The sequence below is a fragment of the Micrasema longulum genome, unplaced genomic scaffold (assembly GCF_059751315.1).
Source record: "Micrasema longulum isolate JH-2025_06_02 unplaced genomic scaffold, ASM5975131v1 h1tg000141l, whole genome shotgun sequence".
Classification (NCBI taxonomy): domain Eukaryota; kingdom Metazoa; phylum Arthropoda; class Insecta; order Trichoptera; family Brachycentridae; genus Micrasema; species Micrasema longulum.
In genome coordinates, this window is record NW_028277347.1 from 617,705 (window position 1) to 639,124 (window position 21,420).

Here is a 21,420-nt window from a genome sequence, read left to right on the forward strand (position 1 = left end):
ATAAGTATTTAATAATTGATAAATGTTTTTAATACAAATTTTTAAGAACACTAACATCATAATGTCTCAATTTGAGCAGGTTATCTTGTTTAAAAATAGAAAAACTTCCATTTCAAAAAAATCTGTCTCCAGTCGAATGAAGAATACTATCTTGTTTGTAAAATAGAACCAGAACTATGAATATTTTTTAAAACAATAGAATTTATAAACTGGAATGTAACGACTGTAATGCAATTAACGTGGGGCAAACTGGGCGCTCTTTCTTAACTAGATAATATTCACAACACATAAGATCCTTTAAAAATAAAAAAAACAAGATTCTCAATTTGCCAATCACATAATTGAAAATCATCATAAAATTTATATCTTAAATAAACAAATTCAATTACACGTTGAAAGCAAAAAATTGGAAATCAATAAATATCTAAACATCCCTAATTTTAAAATGATAAATAAACAAACCGAGCTAATATCTTAACCACTATTAAGCATATTTAAAAAGACTGTTATTTTTTACTATATCCCTTTATATACACGCTTGCATAATGCGTTATCGATAGATAAATCATTTTATAATTGCATTTATATTTTTAGAAATTCTTAAAAATACGAATATTTTATACAAATACATTTATGTTTTTATAAATTTCTTCATAATATTTAAATCATGTATGACAATAAAAAAGAACACCAACCAATGATTATATTGTAAATATGATTGCCATAACAATTATCTGAAGATATAAAACTATAAAGCTTCATTGATTATCTCATAATACATATATGCATAAATATCAATAAATACTTTGTTACGAATTTTTCCGAAATTCAAATATAAATACCTAAATTCCCCATTACCTATTAAACAGTTAGCCTTGCCTCTAACTATTGGTTATTCCCACAATCATGATCAATGTTCATAATTTTTATTTTTTTATTTTAGTACTTTGAATTACATAACTATATAAGGACATTCAATTCATCTAATTTTCATATTCCTTTGAAAATGCCCTAACAAGGCGAAACAATTCTCACAAAATTTTTGTTTTTATACTTGTAAAATAAATAATTAAGTGTTCAGTAGACTCAAACCACAACTGTATGGCTTATGTTAGGTTTTTGTTGTTTTCATTGTGTGTTTTTTAATATAAATAATATAGATGTATATAAATACCTTGTTTTTAAAACTGTCTGAATATTTGTTAATTATGTTTGTTTTTTAAGTGAGTCTTCTTTGTTTATTCTCAAATGTAATAAAAAAAAACTAAATTGTTAAGTGTCCTCGGCACGGGAAACCCCAGTGAGGTCACATTATTTTTATTATTAATTATAGTTTGTAAGCGAAAAAATATGAATAAATAAATTTAAAAAAAATAATAATTAGTACGCCATAAAAAAAATAAAAAAATCAGTGTTTGATTTATTGTATTATAAGTTTAAAAAAACATTTTTGTGACAAAAGTAAACTTCGGTGTTTTATTCGCGTATAAAATGGCTTATTGCGAATATTAGAATGATCGAATTTTATTCATCGCTAAAAAAAGAGTTTTAATAAAAACTTACCGGTTCTGCGTCGCAAGCTTCCAGGTCCGGTATTGGGTCATCTGAGCAGAGGTAATCCGGGGGCTGGAGGAGTGGAGGTCGCGGCGGAGGGGGTAATAGAAATTGTGGTGGGGGGCCCAAACAATCGCAGTCTCCTCCCCTCTCTCCCGGTTCCATTTCCCACATAGCGGCGCCACTGAAATGTGAAAATATCATACAGGCTTGACATTAAAAAATAGATAAGTAAATTAGGATATTCTTAGTGGGTGCATAAGATACGGTATAAAAGCAAGGGAGGCAAGTCAATTATTATTATTTCTATATTTAATCTTTTTTTTTATTTTTATTTTATTTATTTTTTCAAAAATATTTACAAAAAAATCTTAAATTAAAGTCCTGCTGAGTTGCATACATACAACTCGTCAGCAGGTTCTTATAAATTACATTAATTATTTACACTTAGCCTACATTAACAATAATTTTACTTGAAAAACAATTACATATTACATTTTGAAAAATTAAAAACTATCACTAATACAAAAAACTTTTTTCTAATAACCATAATTTGAGCAAACGTCGAACTCCTGTATTTAACTCAGTATTTTTAATATTGTTTGGTAACATATTAAATATTTTAGGTATACTGTATTGCAGTGTCCTTTTGCCATATTTATTCGCATCGCATCCATTTAATCGCATCCAATGGTGTAAACTTGCAGATAAAAAATGAACCGACAGACATAAACAGTCTCGAAACCGGTAGACAGAAAAATTGTTATTTACATTCTTTACATAAGGTGGTGCAAAAGTCATCACCCTATGGGAAGATGCCATTACTTTTGCAAATGGCGGCAAATGTTGGTTCTGCTTTGACATTTGTGAAGTAAACAGATACAAAATAACAATGTTTGAGTATGTCCAAATGCTTGCAGACTGGCTGGATTTCCTCCCAAGGGAGTTATTCATATTAAAATTTATTTTAACAAAGAGGGAAAAAAAATCTCAGAAAAGAATATGTGAGTCCAGGCATTTACAAAACTTATGATCTGTCGTTGGCTGGTTTAAGCGGCTAGTTTACACACTGTGTAACATTCACCAATCTGTCCATGTATGAATATCCACAGTTTAATCCAACCAGTATAAATCCACAGTTCAATCCAGCCAGTCTGCAAGCATTTGGACATACTCAAACATTGTTGAATTACTACCTGGTAAAAAAAGAAGAATAAAAATTGGAAAATTGTTTTTAGGCGTTGCCTAGTAGGTGATTTGGTTCAGCCGGATGAATGTCACCCCCGTGATAAAGGTTTCAGCTCTTTTACTTCACAAAAGTCAGCAGATGGAAGAGTTGAGGAAATATGGATGTTCAAACATGGGCAGAATGGTGAATGTTACACAGTGTGTAAAGTGGCCACTTAACCCAGCCAACGATAGGTCATAGCTCTGTAAATGCCTGGATTCACATATTTCCTTCTCCGAAATGTTTTCCGTCTCTGTTGAAATAAATTTAGATACAAAATACACGCCAAGACAAGAATTGCTATACTTCTTTAAGAACGCGGAAAAATTGTTTAGATTTTTTTGCGGAATAGTTCGTAGGTGGTGTTGGTGCAGCGGGAATTAAGGCGCAGATTTCCCAGTCGTCCGACACCAACTGGATAAGCACTTCGGCGTTTAGCCGCTCGCCTAGAAGTGTATGGGACAACTTGAGATACTGCCAGGTCTGGCCGGCCCCGGAGCAACCGTTCTGCATAGAATATCCCAGCTATGGCTGAATATATCGCAGAAGATCCCGGAATATCGACCAGACAACGTGCCACGTAATTGGGCATCAATCGGCAGTCTTGACAGATAATTTTGGGATTGGAGAACACGTAATTCCAACATGATGGAACGGCGCATACTGCACGAGCCACAACCAATATTCTGAGGGCTGTATTTCCAGGTCACTTGATGTCGTTTTAGCCATTTGCACTGGCCGGCAAGATCACCCGATTTAACCGTCCTTGACTTTTCTATGTTAACAAATCTCAGACTCTTGAAGCCCTCAAAGAGAATATTCGTCAAGAATGCGAGAACCTAGTGCCGAAAGTTCTGGAAAGAGTGAAGGAAAATGCCATAAATCGGGCCCGCATGGTCATCAATTCTGGCGGCGGCCACTTGGCCGATATCATTTTCTCGATTTGATGGAAAAAAGTTAAGATATCAAATACGCCTCTCAGATATGGAATCCCCAGTATGCCATATATATAAGTAGAATAGAAAATATTCAAAACAAATTTATAAAGTACCTTAAATACAAAACCGGTATTTCTTATGTATCTACTCTCACTGCCTCCACCTTCCATGGAATCATTTCTCTACAATACCGCAGAGTGTGTGCGGACCAACTACTGCTTTACAAAATTGTGACAGGAATGGTTGACTGTACAGAGCTGCTTGGTTTAATAACAATACATGTGCCAGCCAGGATTTGTAGACGGTACCACTTGTTTCATGTACCAATAAGTAAAACATCGTATGTTAAAAATGCTTTTTTTCGTAGGACTTTTTCAATGTACAATACAAAATTTAAAAATATAGATTATACAAACATCACTCTGTCAGATTAATAATTTACACTAAAAATGTATTATGTAACTTAGTAGACATTATAATAATAAATATGTGCATCTCCCCCCCCCCTCCTTATCCTCTCTTCAAGCATTTTTGTCCTTATTCCGCCCAATTTACAGTAACTTAATGTTCTTAAAATTAATATTTAAAAAATCTTTGATTATTGAGTACATGAAAATAACATTTTTACATGTATAAATTGTATGTGTTTATTTGATATGTAATATATATTTTCTTTACTAACTTTGTATACTATGTGGAAATCTGTTATTAGTTCTGAGTTTATACACTATATCTGTTTGTTTACTGAAAAAATATGTATGTAGAACTGTTGATTTCCCCAATAAAATAAAATAAACACGATCCAAAAGCAGAATAAAAATTATTCATTTATAAAAATAAAAAAAACAATATTTTGAGTTTGTCCAAATTCTTGTAGACAAGGACTGGATTCAACTCCCTGGGGAGCTGTTAACATTAACATATTACAACAGAGATGAAGAACATTTTAAATAAGGCAATATAGATGTTTAGGCATCTACAGGGCTTATGACCTATCATTAGCTGGTTTAAGTGACCACTTTACACACTGTGTAACATTCACCATTCTGCCCATATTTGAACATCTATATTACTTCAATTCTTTCATCCGTTGATGTTTGTGAAGTTTAAGAGCTGAAACCTTTATTTATGCAAGTGAGATTCATCTAATTGAATTATTTCACTTACATACTTAAACCAGCACTTAAACCAGCCAATGACAGGTCGTAAGCCCTGTAATTGCCTAGACATCAATATTGCCTTCTTAAAAATGTTCTTTATCTCTGTTGTAATTATGTTAAAAAAAATATAGTAAAAAAACATCGGATAACAACTTTTGCGCCACCTTGTACTTACGTATATTGAAATTTTCGACCAGAAAGTTAATGCTATCAATATTTTTTATACGAAAGCTAGTATTTTTGTAAAAATGTTTTCAACAATTATTTCACTGAAATAAATGTTGCTTAGTGTTACCAAATGTATATATTATGCAAATAACTAAAAATGTACAAAAACTTAGCGATTCGATTAATTAAGGAAAATTGCGCGGCACGAGAATATTTACGGGTGAACAAATTTCATAATGTTTGATGAGTAATAAGAGATTTGACAAGAGTCTTTGCTCTTGTCAAATTACCAGAAATAATGGCAACGTCTTCCATAAAGTTAGATTAGAGGATCTTGATTAATAACGCTATCACGATAAAGTGAATATTACCGTGTTTAAGGAACGGTTAAAGAGGCCTGTTCTCACTTCTTTTTATTTTTTCATTGAATTTTTACGTCTGAAGGCTTCTCCGAAACACGAACTATTGAAAAAAATATTAAAAAGACAGAAGAAAAAGATTACACGCAGCGGTGGTTACACTTTGAAGTAATAAGAGAACGGACAAAGCAAACTCCGGTGACAACAGTAATCAAGCGGAGGTGATACGGTTGGCTTGGCCATGTTTTTGCAGATGCCTCCTGAGAGCTTAACCACGCTTGCCTACTTTACAAGGCATCGGGTTCTCGACGGCCTGGACGTCCATTGCTGACTTCGTCGGCAGTTCGTGTCAGAACTACGGGACGCGAACCTGACCTTAGATGCGCAGGAGCTGGCAGCCGACAGAGATGCTTGGTGGATCTTTAAGGACACCATATGCTCCAACTAAGAAGCGGACATAGAATGATGACGAGTGATCAAAGATTTCTACTTATTTTTTTAATATTTTAAAACACTCAATCTAAACTGAACTAATTATTTTTTGAAAATAAATCAATATTCACATACCGAATCGCAGTACCAGAAACTGACAAATTTTCATCTTTATTTTGGAAGTACTTATACTACGTTGGACTGTTTGCGAAGACGCTTTGATTAGGTACGCAGTAATGTTAATTTTTTTGTTGACAAAAAATAATCATCTTCATCATTCTCTTTTTTTATCATTTATGTACATGAAGGAAGCTTAGGTCATGGGCCAGGAAGAAGAGTGTAAAATTCTGCCAAAAAGGACCTGGTCAGCATCATGCGAAAGAACTGATAAAAGGATACTCGCAAAGTTTTGCTTTTGACCTAATAAAGCTCAGCCTCATCAAGTGAGGGTTATCACTAGAGCCCGCCCAGGGCACTGCGGGTTGAACAAACACCTTTTTAGAATGAACCTTTCCGAAACTTCTAGATGTGGGTCCTGCAATGCAGATGAGGAAACACCTGTACACATTATATGTGAATGTGATGCTTGACATCATAAAAGGACCTTTATTCTCGAAGGGCCACTGGTTAAACCTGAGAATGTTCAAGAGCTCACCCCCTACCTAATAACCCGTTACTTTACCGATTTTGGCTTGGAGGGGGAAATTCAGCAAAATCTAAACTCTCGCCTTCCACACAGTGGTCAGGCTCTTTATATACCTGGGCTTGGACGGCGAGAACTATTCACGGGAACCCGTCACAGTAGATCTTCACGGGTTGTAGTGACGTCAGCAGCTTGCAAAAAACTGATTCCCACATCTAAGAATTATAAAACATGAAGGTAAGATGATCAGTCTTACGCTTCAGGTACCAGTCCAGGGACTATGAAATATTCAAGTGTAAAAACACACTTTTAAATAATTTTTTTATATTAACATGTCGGGAATCGAACCCGAGACCTCTCGCATGGTAGACAAACCTTCGGATCATTAGTGTTATCAGCTTAAAAGTACCTGTTCGAAATACTCGGCAGCTAACGTTATTTTTTTAATCTCCTGGCAGTCACAATTATTATTACAATTCACCAATACCTAGACTACACCAGCTAGGTAACGAGTATGGTGAAGTTGATATATTTCGTCTGTCTTCTAAGTATTCAAAAGGTTATAAATTCATTTGTATAAAATTTCTTAATATTGTTCTTTATTTACTTTTTTTTTTCCCGTGTATCTATATAATAATGTATTAATATATAAATATATATTTGGATAATTTATATGGCGCCGTTTTTGTGAAAATCACCTCAAGGGCGCTGTACAGTAAATAAATATCCCATCACGTCTTGCAGCTTCAGAGCGCATGGACAGTTGGGATTCTTGTTCCTCGTCTCCAATTATGATATACAGGAGCTAGATTACAGCACGTCTTGCTGCTACAGAGCGCATAGACAATAACAAATCTAGCCCTTATTTACATTTTTTAATTTTTTATTTGACAACATGTACTGTATTAACTTATATGTATGTATATGTGTGTGCATGTATGTGTATGTGTATGTATATATATGTACATGCATGTATGTATATGTGTGTGTGTATGTATGCATATGCATGTGTATGTATGTGTGTATGTTTTCATATGTAAATTTGTTAAATATTTTTCTATGTACCCATATACTTATGCTAGTACATTTCCTTATTTTTACTTATTATTGTATCTTTTAGTTTTTCTTATGTTATCTTTAATTTTAACTAAATTTACATACTTATGTTTCACTGCTGCATTTGAATGTAATTTCTAATATAAGTAAAAGCCCGTAGGGCGTGAAAATTAATAAATAAATTACACCACCACGAGGCCGACTCAAAAATAGTAGTAAAAAATAAAACAAATTTTACAGGATAGTGTATCAGCGCCTTTACCTAGGGCGCCATTTGTACCACACAGATAAAAGTCAACTGGCGTCATAAAGAAATTTACACCTGCTTAATTATCTTGGCTCGTAAAGGTAACAGCGAGTTTAACTAACTATTATTGTGTTGATAAAGCAGTAAAAAGATTAGAACAATAACATGAATGAGGGAATTAAATTACATAAGGCCTTACTTATTAGATTTCCTTATACCAGGTTTATATTAGGAAATAAATATACCCGGGTTAACCAATTATAACCGATATGATAAAAAACTTACTTATTAAAATATTTTTTACCTAGAATAAAAATTCACAGGTAATTTCATGTTTGATTTTTTTAAACAGTCAACACTGATATGTGCGCGTGCGCAGTATCTTTTATAAAAACACAAACAAACGTCAAAATCAAATCGAGACTACTGTCAGTGTAATCGAGAACATGGAGAACACCGTTGGAAAAAGAAATCAAAATTAGGAAGAAGAGGAGAAGTTAAAAACGATTTCTATAGTTTATTCGTGATTCTTTTTTGTCACAAATTATCAAAACACATACAAACATATAACATTTCAGATATTATTTAAACAAATAATTAAAAATCACTTGAATCGCATTGAGAAGGTCGCAGGACTTCGAAATTGTTTAAAATTGAAAAAAATTGAAAAAAATAACTGATAAACTATCCATTTTGACTACCGAAAAATATGACTTTTGACAGATCGCGTGCTTATTCCAGCGTTATATCACATGATGTGCAAGTAAAAGTTTCTATGGTCGCTATCCCAGATTTAAACCGAGTTTAACTCTATACGAGATTTATAAGTAATACTTTTTGCTATAGCATCATTATTCTACCACTATTCTCAAGTTTAACTTTATACCCGATTTATAAGTAAGGCTCATAGCGTTAAAGAAAGCTCACACGGAAATCTATGTTTTTAAACTTATTGGGCACAATGTAGTAAACAAATGCAAGAACCGATCCAAAGAACAATAAATAAAGCACTTAAAGTAACATTTTATTTTAATAATTATACTAAAATCACAGTTTTATATAGAAAAACAAAAATGCTCAATTTCGATGAATTAATTTACTGAAAAAAGGTAATGATGATATTTAAGATGAAAAAGAATAAAATAAAGACATATATAAAAATTAATTTTAAATAAAATGTACATTAAATAAATACAAGAGCGTCAAATAATTTAACTTGCGAACAACCTGGACTAGCAGAAAAAGAAACAGTTTTGTGTATACGGTAATAAATGTTAACAATTCACTTTCTTATGACCTAAAAAAAAAAAAAACATATACGTACTTAAAAAACACCTAAATAAAACAGTTCTTTTAGCTCGTGTAACGAGTGATATATGATGTTTTTTTTATCGACTTTTTATTAAAACTATTTTGTTATTATATATTATATCCCCTTATACCAGCACGTTTGCTAATGGGGAATATTTCGTTCAAAGAAGTTTAAAAACCTTGTATTTTGTCATAAATAAATAAATGTAAATTTATACAAAAAAAATACTTATATATTACAAAAAAAAAAAAAACGTATCCCTAACTCTATGAGGCCAAAAACCCAGTGTTGAGTTAAGATACAACATAATAGAAAATGGAAGCATCCATATTATTAAATAATAGCAAAAATAAAAATTAAATGATCTGGAAAACACGCTTAAAAGTATATAAATTTATGCAATATTTCGCAGCAGTATCCTGCAATGGTCTCTTCCCTTGGACGAAATCCAAACTTATACATCTCTCCTGAAAATGGCTTTCGTTTTGGCGAACTAAATATGTTCATCCAGGAGATAGACCACTCTTGGGGCCACAAAGAGACATTCCTCTGAGCAAAATCGTTTGTGTTTTTGGTATTAAATAATTAAAAGTACAGAAAAACCTCGTACGAGCTTTCTGCTGGGATCTCCTCTGGCAATCACATGACAAGAAATGTGTCAATGACTAATTTTAATCAAGGACGGTTTTAATATCATATTATCCGATATAACATATCGATATAACTAACTAACTAACTAACCATCACGCCATTTCCCCAGAGGGGTAGGCAGAGAGGATAGAACGCCACACCACTCTGTCCTGGCACACTTCCTTTGCTTCCTTCACATTCATACATCTTCTCATGCACGCACGTCGATTATTCCGACTTTTCACATGACCACTTTCAAGAATTTGTTGTACTTGATCATGCCATGTCTTTCTCGGCCTTCCTCGACTTCTACAACCAGACACATTCGCATCATAAATCTTTTTAGCCGTTCTTTCATCATTCATTCGCTCCACATGACCGAACCATCGCAAAAGACCTTTCTTAATTTTGTCGATAATGCTTAACTCAGCCTTGCATTCTGCTCTAATTTCGACATTAGGGCACCTATCATACATTGTTTTTCCGCACATTCGCCTGAGGGATCGCATTTCAACAGCATTCAGTCTACTTTCGTCCCTTTTTTTCCAACTCCATGCTTCGCTTCCATACATTAGGGTTGGTACCAGAACTCCATTATGAACTGCTAATTTAGCCTCTTGCGATAGACACTTATTTGCTACGACAGACTTTAAGGCACCATTAACTCTGTTACCGGCACTAACCCTCCTTTCAATATCCTTGTCCATATTTCCATCTCTAGTAAACATACTACCCAGATATACAAATTCTTCGACCTGTTTCAAACTATCTCCATTTACTACAATCTTACATTCAGTCATAGTTACATTTCTTTCAAAGACCATGACGTTCGACTTTTGCACATTCATTAGCAAATCACTCTCCTTGCACACTTCGTAAACCTTTGTAACCAAGGATTGCAGTTCCTCTTCGCTGTCAGCTAGGAGGACTGCGTCATCGGCGTACAGAAGGCAACTGACAGTAAGATTACTCATTTTCGCTCCCACATCCATACTTTTCAATTCTCTCATACATTTATCCATGTATATGTTGAATAACCACGGTGACATTACACATCCCTGTTTGATATATCGATATATATTCAATAAATCTGTGGCTTGGGTCCATAAGGGCCAATGTCGTAAGTCATAATATTACGGGACAGTAATTATTTGTTGACGTGGTGTAATGGTCAGCGCGTTTGTCCACCGTGCAATAGGTCTCGGGTTCGATTCCCGACACGATTGAGTTGAAATATTTATTAAAAAGAGTGTTTTTACACTGCAATATTTTAAAGTCCCTGGACTGGTACAGGAAGCGTAAGACTGATCATCTTACCTCCATGTAACCAATATTAATAAAAAACATTCTTGTGCGAGAAAATAATTAAATATACAAGTTTTTAAATTGATATTGATCCTCTACCAAAAAATGTCAAGAAAAATATGAAATCTGACACTGGACCCTTTAGATCCAAGCCAATATATATATATATTTTTTTTTGTATGAATATCTAAATGAAAATAAACGCGCGCCGACCATGCTCTAGGACCCGTTTCGTCTGCTTTAAGGTCTGTGAGATTGTTAGGACGATTAAGGTCTTTGCATAGGATTGTTTCTACTGTTGGTATTAGGAAAATGGTTTTTGCGAGGAATTCAGTACTATGACGAAAAGTAATTTCGCCTGAGTTCGACAGGGATCACGTTAGGATCTGTGTTAGGATTTTGCCGGTAGTGTCTTGATAATTTGATGTTCCACTGTGATTTGTTATAGATACGTATTGTTTTTCTTCTGTTGACTGAGTGCATGTTGTATAGGGCAAATTATTCTAATGTTTCCTATATGTATTTGGGTTTCGTGTCGTTTGATTGATTTGTTTGTATTACTACGTTCTTCTTCCTTTCCGATGCGGGTTCTGGAGCGTGCGGCCGCGGTCTCAATTTGGAACTAACACTGTATTCCTCCACTGTAATACTGGGAAATTAGAAAAAGGTGATTGTGCTGACCATGTGTATTTGATTGATCACAAACTGACAATACTGCAGTGAGGGGTACAATGAAAGTTTTTAAAGATTCTTTGTTTTGTTATTTTCGCGGTTCGATTGTAAAGTAATATAAAATTTTCGCTTAATTATTTAAAAAAAAAAATAAAAAAATGATATTTATATGCGAAACTGAAGAAAGACTCAAGTCTTTATGAACAGTTTCGGGAAAGGGGTGGATGTTTTCATTTTAAATGAAAATAAACGTTAAAAATCAGTTTGTAACATTAATGAAAAAGGAAAATTACAAAGGATAAAACAGATAATAATATCTTAACCAGTTAAATGTTGGATTTTGATTAATATCATCAAATTACGAATATTCATTAGCATTTGCGACCAATGCCTTTCCAAATCAGTATGTGTGAATTCAAGGTGTTGGTTGAAATATTTAAAGAGGAAAACCTGTTTTACGCCCTTTTTCTTTCCAGCCTACTTCTAAGTTTGAACTGAACCAAACTAAAATATGACATATCTCTCTAGAGCTGCTGTTGCTGCATGTTAATCCACTCCACACAATCTGGTCTATGGACGTGTTATGACACGCAAAAAATGCGACATTATAGTGCCGGGGAATCTCGGTAAAGTAAAACATCGAGAAATGCGGGAATGTCTCGTAAAAAAAGACGCCCACTAAACTACAAAATCATAAATTTGATATATATGACAAGTGCCGAGGTACATTTGGTTAGACGGCCAACTGCGAAACTGGGGTCGCGGGTTCGATACCCGCCAGTTGTAATAAAAAAAATCAAGAAAGTTTTTCTCTCTATTAGTCGGGGTGTTTAAGTGTATTTTTCATAACACTTTTCGACCTTCTGAAATAACTCTAAAATAAAGGCTTGATGGCCTATTTTAATAAAAATTAATGTTGCGAAATATATCTATTAATGATAAATAAATCAAACCTAAAAATTAACTTATAATACAAACCAATTGCTTTTTTTAAAAAGAAATATTTGCGTTTTTGTGATTTACCCAAATATTTCATTTTGAGGGCCTTTTCGACGAGTTGTAATTAACTTACTATTAGAAAATATGGATCAAGTTTGGGTAGAGTAGGATTCAAACGACGGACCTTTGAGCCATTAGCCACGGTACTGCAACCCGATTTACAACCATTGACAAACGAATTTTAAAAGGGTTGGTTTTAAAAATTACTGATTATTTTGATGGATAGGCAAATAAGCGATTAATTTTAAAATAAATTTTAAATGAAAGAACATGTACCTGTTGTAATCTTGGCTTCCACTATCGGGGTTATCAAAATTTTGGTCTGGATGAAGTAATAAGCGCTGAGCAGCTGGCTCTAAAAAGTAAGGCTCTGTTTGCGAGTCCTGCTCCGTTGGTAAGACTCGGTCTGTTGTCTGTAACACCCGCTCTGTTGTTTGCAACAGCCGCTCCGGAGTTTGTAAATACTGTTTCGTTTGTAGCTCGGGGACAGAATGTAAGTCGCTCTCAGTTTGCAAGACCCGCTCCGTCGTTTGTGAGTACGGCTTTGTTCGTAAATACCGCTCCGCGTGTAAGTTTCGCTCCGACTTTCCTTGCGAATCCTCTAGCGTCTGGGCTGAGCCGCTCTCGCCCGCTCCACGATTATCCATGCGCCCACTCACACTGCTACTGCAAACAAAATAAAAAACAAAATAAGTAGCCATAAAATTAAAAACAGCATTTTGATTGAATTAGTTTTACCGAATTATTATTTGGCTAATATATATAGCACAGTTTTTTGTGAAAAATCACCTCAAGGGCGCTTTACAATTGTATACTTAAACTTAAATTCTAACTACATATTATATTTTCTGATTAAAAATTGAGGGTATGATAAACTTAAGAAGTGAAATTTTTGTTGGGATCTGAACTGACTGAGACTGCGATAATTCGCAAAGGTTCCTGGCAGAGTCGAGAATCGAATGCTGACCTAGAAGTAGATTTTTTTTGACAAGTATTTTCCCTAATACAATGGTCCGATACGTATTTTGGAGCCATTTCATGATGACTTTTGAATACTGTCCAGCAAGGCTTGTATTTTATTATATCTGGGCTTTTTAACCAGTGCAAATCTCGACGATGTTGAGAGATGTGAGAATTCTTTTTTACTCCCGTATTAAGTCTTGCTGCTGCATTTTTTGTCAGGTATATTCGAAATTATATAACTTCAAATTTCTAAAAAACTATAACAGTGTAAGTCACTCTCTTAGCACAAGGGTTTCTTGGAAAGTTAGTTAAAATATTAAGTAACTATCTAAAAGTAGATTGAAATAGAAAAAAAACACTTATCATGAATTAATAATAAAACAAAAATACTATTAATGTTTTAGGCAAAAACATGATGGTCAAACAATTAAACAACGCCAGTCCAAACCAATGGAGAACTGCTTTTTTTATATTTTGTCGATCATGACTATCTTATCCTTGCACGATGTTGACATTGTTAATTTAGGCACCTGTCGTACATAGTTTTACAATATTCAGCCTTCTTTCATCCTTGTATTTCCGATTCTTCGCATTTAACCATAAGCGTCGTCAACAGGACTCCATTGTGACAAAAAATTGTTGAGGGTTATTAATTTGATAACGAGCTATATGCAACTTGACAATTTAAAAAACACATAAAATAGTATTTTATATTTATGCTAGATTAAAAGCAACAAGAAAAATGCATATCGACTTGTGCGGCAGCCTCGGTACAAAGAATTCGTTCAAATAAAATGGCTTAGAGTAAAGAATGATACATAAAAATACCTCTAAGCCAGATTGTTATGCTAAAATACGCGCATGGTTTTGCTTTCTTAGTTTAAAAAAGAATATTCTAGAATTTCAGACTTCTCTGTTATTTATGTATTTTGGTCTTAACGACAAAACTACTTTACATTTTATCTACGAATTTATCACTGCGCTGTCAAAATGAAATTATAAATTGTTTTTGATCTTTCATGATTTTTTATTGTCTTACCAAAAACTTAGTCAATAAATAATAATCGTCATCAAACTCTTACTAGCATCTAATAAGCATAGGGCAATGTAAAGTATATGAGCAAATCTAAATAATTTATTATAGGAAGGTGAGGTGATTAGTTTAATCTAGAAGTACATAATATGTACTTCATTGGATTGAGAAAAGAGGGAAGCGAATTCCTCACTGACTGGGATTGAATTGATTGGACATGGTCAATTCGCCGAAATGATTACAAAACTTTTTAAAAGACTTGAAATTTTTTTTGGAAGCCACCAGATGGGCCTATAACAGGGCCACGGATAGTAGCGAGAAGCTCCGTTCGGTAATCATAGAGAAGAGAAAAAGGACAAGACCACAGGATGTGTTCAGAAGATTGGTTAGGATATCCGCAGCAGCACGAAGGGGAGTCAGCAATATTAAAAACAAATGCAAACGACAGTATAAAATTAAATGAGTTCGTTGATAAAGTACTTTTTTCATGAATAATGAACTGGACGATCGATAAAGTAAAGTTAGGTCCCGACCATTGACGGACGACAACAGTGACTCTGTTTACTTTCCCGCCAGCTGCAGCTGTCGGGGAGCAAACAGTGGCATGTCCTGACGGTCGACATCCAAATCCGGACTCTGAATTGGGGTGGAAACGTAATCAGAAACCCACAACTTCCTGTGTAAACGTATTTAAAGATTATATAAATCAACAATTTATTTCAAAATTTGAGTTTGTTCAAATGTTTGTAGACAAAAGACTGAATTTCACCCCCTTCGAGAGTCATTAAGATTAACAAATTACAACAGGCATGGAGAATACCTTAAAAAAGGAATATGGAAGTCAAGGCATTTACAGGGCTTATGACCTTTCATTGGCTGGTTGAAGTGGCCACTTTACACACTGTGTAACATTCACTATTCTGCCAATGTTTGAACATCCATATTTCTTCATTTCTTTCATTTGTTGAATCAACAATGATGTGTGCAGTATGTGGTGGGCAAGCTATTACAACAGAGATGGAGAACCTTTTAGAGAAGGAAACAAAGAAGTCTAAGCATCTACAGGGCTTATGACCTTTCGTTGGCCGGTTTAAGTGGCCACTTTATACACTGTGTTCACTATTCTGACTATATTTGAACTTCTTTATTCCTTTGATTCTTAAGGTCTCAGCTACTTAACTTCACACACATTGACAAATGGAAGAATTGAAGGAATACAACGTCATAAGCCCGGTAAATGTCTAGGCTTCTGTATTCCCTTTTCTTAAATGTTCTCCATCTCTGTTCTTATATGTTATTCATTTATTTATTAAAACGCCCTGTAGGCTTTTACATATATAAATATAAAGAACAGACATGTTTTTTTAAACAAAAGTAGCATAAAATAAAAATGAATTAACAAGAATAGGAATATAAAAAATTTAAAAAGTCATCTTACCTATTTAAGAATAAAATGTATTTGTATACATGTAGAACAAACATATATTGCAGTAGAGAAAACAAAAGTACATTTTTTCCCTTCGGTTATATTAAAAGAATCTTAAAATTAGAAGAAATTAGAAAGATAATGATTAGAAATACAGAATCGGGTTGTGGTCCCGTGGCTAGGGTCTCGGACTCACGGATCAAAGGCCCGTGATTCGAATCCTACTCTACCCCAACTTGATTCCCATTTTCTAATAGTGAGTTATTTACAGCTCGTTGAAAATGGCACTCAAAATTAAATATTTGCGTAAATTATAAGAACGAAAATATTTAAATTTATTTCAACAGAGAGGGAAATTTTTTTGAGAAGGGAATATGGAAGTCTAGGCATTTACAGGGCTTATGACCTGTCATTGGCTGGTTTAAGTGGCCACTTTACACACTGTGTAACACACCCACGTGATAAAGGTTTCAGCTCTTTTACTTCACAAAAGTCAACAGATGGAAGAGTTGACGAAATGTGGATGTTCAAACATGGGCAGAATGGTGAATTTTACACAGCGTGTAAAGTGGCCATTTAAACCAGCCAATGACAGGTCATAAGCCCCGTAAATGCCTAGACTTCCATATTCCCATCTCAAATTTTTTTCCCTCTCTGTTGAAATAAATTTAAATATGAACAACTCCCTAGGGAGGAACTCCAGCCAGTTTGCAAGCATTTGAACATAATCAAACATTGACGAAAATATTTCTTAAAAAAAAAAAAAAAGATTTAGGTTAATAAAAGGCATACAGTTTAAGACAATATAGTAATATTTAGGTATTGATAATATAAATGTGATGTAGTTTGAACATGTTTTAAGCATGCACTGAACAAGGAAGTGTTTAAACGAGATTTATTTATTAATTTAATTAAATGTACAAAACAGCGCGACTGCTAATTACACAGTCCATAAATATGTATATAAGTATTTACCTTAAACAATAAACCGTGAGAGTCACGTTGAAGAAAATGTTCAGGAAACAAGATTTCGTGAATGTGTGATTTCCGAAACACCATACCTTTTGAAACTAATGGGCTAATTTCAATCTATAAAAAACTTTCTAGGTAAAATAATAATTATTTTGATATGAATAGTACATATTGAAATAACATCTGGACTACTGATGTTTTTTGCACAAGAGCAAAGTGGACTTCAGATTTTTATTACAACATAAAAAAAATCATTTTTTATGATGAAAGTGTTTTATTCACGTATAAAATAATTTATCGCGATAATTTCTGCATTTTCAACATCAAAACAGCAAAAAGTGGGCTTTTTTTTTATTCCTCTAAGGTACAGATATGATTTGTAATAAATATGTATCTTTTTTGGGTGATCCGAAAATAGAATGAATTGAAGATACATAAAATACTGAGCGATAGGGTTGTTGTTGTTAACGTGTAGTTTCAATGGGTTCAAAAATGGAATAGTTTTGTTTCGGAAAAGTTTAAGTGCGTCAACAACTGCCTTTCGTTAAAAATGGATTTGGGCATATCAGCTTTAAGCTGCTCGCTTAAAATCAATATAATAATAATAAGTTCAGCAATAAAAAATCTATGTACATTTTTTTTCATAATTTTTCTTTGCTATTTCCAATTATTTTTGCGTTTCTAAATCCCTAGAAATGAAATTTCATCCAAATTTATATTCGACAAGGCGCTGATTATAATCGTAATATCTCATGCTAATTAAACTTAATTATGAAGTAAATCACATTTGGTTTAGTACGTAAACAAATGACAGTGTAGGATTATCTAATAAGACATAAAACTTGGTGTTTAATCTCAACTTTGACACGTGTCGTATTTTTGCAAAGCGGTAAGTCCAAAATTAATTTAAAAAAAACTTTGATTGAATTTTGGAATTTCGGACGGTAAACGCTGCACTTTCACTATAGTTATGTGGGAAATATACAGATGAATGTGGCGGCGCGGCGGTCAGAATATGTAAAGGTTTGCAGATGCGTGCAGACGATTAAAAGGCGAGCGAATGCGGGCAGATAAAATATGATGCATGCGGTTATTGACAGAAAAAAAAATGCAGAGAAAAAAAAAGAGATTGTTGATGTTGGTTGCTATGGATATGGAAAATTGTTCTTATAGTAACAGTAGCCATTCATGGCCATAGCGACGAGGAGAATAAATAACATTGGAAGTTGGGGAACACAGGATGGGCAGGATAGGTGGACTTTCATTAACTGGCGGTCCATCCAGCCACAAACCACTCAATCCTACCAACCACTCGCGCAACCAAATTAAATTACCTAGTCTACCAAGACCATCTACCATGACTTGGTCCGCATTTTCTAGTTAAGGTATATGAATTATTTACAACTTTTATAAAACAACTTCAGTAATAGCAAATAAAACTAACACAGATACTCTGTATCACTTGGCATGGTTAAGGAAATCAAGATGATTAAAAAAATATGAGGCATTGCAACATGAGGGAGTATGGTAGTTACCCTTGGCTCTTGGGCATGCTGGGGACTAACAGTTTGCAACTTAGAAAGGATGGATTCACACAATAAGAGGTTATTTCAGGAACTCCATTTTGGAGAGTATGAATTTTTATGTTTCTGATTGTCATCTCCGACAGCTTCAGCGCAGACGGCTTCCAGAACCAACACGCTTCTGGTCATGCCGATTGGAAGAACAGTCAAGAAGCTGAACATTATCACTTTAGAGAAATCTTTCACATCAGTGAAACTGTGTTAAAGAAGTAAGAGTAAATTCTTGCTATTAGAGAGTATTTCACCTTCAATTTTTAAAGCAATCGCTCAGGGGTTCTTGGCCTGATATGTTTTTCTGTTGGTAATGGTGTTAAAAATATCCGATAAACTTCGTGAATAGTTCGATAAATAACTATCAATTGTATTTCCGCCTCGTGGGGTCATGCAAGAGGTCCTGTTCGATTCACGACACTGTTGACACGAAATATTTATTTAAAAAGGAGTTTTACACTAGAGCATTTTCATAGTCCCTGGACTGGCACTGGCGTAAGACTTACCATCTTACCTGCACGTAACCAACATGACCAAGAACGGCTGCGAGTGGTGTGATCAATGCCGTACCCTATACACCATCGGGTCCGGAAAGAGAATGATGATGATGATAATTGAATCATATTTTTAAATTTAAAAACGGATTAATAAACCTTTACGGACTAGTTAATTAATTTAATAACAAAACTTTATTTTTGATATCTTACTTTATTGTTAAAGATTATATTTTTAACATATTTTAGATTAGTTTCGTCTGGCAGTTGAATGATTTCAGTCCGTGGTTTATTTGTCTAGACTGTCCTCGTCTCGTTATAGGATTTTGTATGTTATATCGTTCCGATATTCTCGTAATGGGTCTGTGTCTGTTACTTAACTGATTAATATTTATTTCGTTGATACAAACATATGTATGTAATACAAAAATAAATACACATTTGACTTGCCAACTTTTGATTAAGTATCATTGCGTACCTCATACGATTGCTCGTCGCTTTGTGAATTCACGATCTTAACATTTACCATCCCCATTTTATCATGAAATTAATTTTACTGAGTCAAAATACTACCCCTGAGTTGATTATATATGGCGCTGCGCTGGTGTGGTGTTGTGGAGTATGCAAACATAATAGGTTGAAATAAGGGGATGGCGCGGGTGTTCAGAGGGCGGGTAAGGTAGAGACGGCTCTCATTATCAACTTAAAACCGACAAGATACACATTAACTCGAGACGTAATTATTTTACTTACACTACACATTAACCTTACGAATCACAAAGCTTTAACCAGTGTTTTACTCATAATAACGAAATTGAATCATCACAAACCAGATTATCTGCTTCACAAAATTAATTTTTGAAGAACTAACTTTGTGATTTTCCATGCTAAATATTTTGAAAACGTTTTTGAGAAATGGAAGTCTAAGCATTTACAGGGCTTCTGATGTGTCTTTGGTTGGTTGATTGGCCGCTTTAAACGTGCGTTAAAATTCACCATTTTTAAACATCCACATTTCCTAATTCATTCATCTGTCGACTTTTGTGAAGGGAAAAAACTGGAACTTTTATTGATGTGGGTGAGAGCTAGATAGATTTCAATCACTTCAGAGAGCCAGATGAATCTTCAAATCACCCAAGACGGGTCGTAAGTTCTGTACATGCCTCGACTTTAATATTTCCTTCTCAAAAATGTTTTCCCTCTCTGTTGTAATATATTTCAATCTTAACTGCCCAGGGGATGAAATTCAGTCTTATTGACAAACATTTGGGTATACTCATATTGTTAATATAACAACGCATTTATGTAGAATCAGTAAAAAAAAAATATTCCAACCGGTTTCAGAATATGAGAGTTCCTTTGTTAAGTAATAAAATTTTGACTAACAGTAAATTGATATTTGATTATTTTACATATTTATAAAGGCAGGATTACATTAATTAGTGATTTATTATACTTTAAACATTTAGTATTTTTTAATGAAAGGCTTTAAAGTAAATTTGATTTTAATTATTTAGTAATTTTCATGTACTTTTATTGCTGTAATACTTTTCATTAGTTTTAAGACTTTTAAATGCTCAAAATGGAGATACATTTATGTGCCTTTAAATATATTTATGGAACAACATCAAAATGTTGTATGGGAAAACAAATGTAATTCTAGTGGAATTTTTTTTCGTAACAGAAAAAATGACTTTTTATTAATCATAAAAATATTTTTTGTAAGAATATTCTATTATAATTGAATGTTTTTCAAATAAATAAATGTAAAAAGGGTGTCTGTATTGTCGTACAAAATTAGTTTTGATTTTTGATAAACGAACAGTAAAGTATTTTTTTAGGATATAACTAACTCTATTCTATGTTTTTTTGTAAAAAATAAGTAGGTAAGTATTTAACAGTAAGTAAAAAATACATATTTATAAGCAACACCGTAATACTTTTCTACAAAACAAATAAATTAGAGTTTTTTTTCTGCTATTTCTTAGGACAGTATGTTTTCTTACTGATCTTAACCTCTAATTTGGTAAAGAGTAATCAATATAATTAAAAATAAACATTTGTTGTCAGCATAAGCCTACCGGAGATAGGTCCGATTAGAACCAGTAGTATTGTTAATTATCGTTTATGTGAATCGTAATTTTTGTAAATCATTTTCGTTAACTTCTTCTTCTTCTTATCAGCTCGTTTCTCTCCACTGCTAGATATAAGCCTTTTCCAAAATTTTCCATGTTTTTTTGTGTTTCATTAACTAA

At 33.6% G+C, this 21,420-nt stretch overlaps 1 protein-coding gene across 3 annotated transcripts in view; it reads right to left on the bottom strand.

The window, feature by feature from the left end:
- The window catches only part of pxb (putative Hedgehog signaling attenuator pxb), a 630,755-nt gene that overhangs the window by 211,879 nt on the left and 397,456 nt on the right, over positions 1-21,420 (bottom strand). For 2 of the 3 annotated variants that reach the window (XM_088242536.1, XM_088242538.1), the window contains 2 exons: positions 12,980-13,366; positions 1,564-1,738 (listed from right to left, as the gene is read on the bottom strand). In XM_088242536.1, the coding sequence (XP_088098662.1) occupies positions 1,564-1,738; positions 12,980-13,350 (546 nt within the window). In that variant the 5' untranslated portion in view covers positions 13,351-13,366. Of the gene's footprint in view, positions 1-1,563; positions 1,739-12,979; positions 13,370-21,420 lie in introns of all 3 variants that reach the window. The other variant, XM_088242535.1, reaches the window with a different exon arrangement.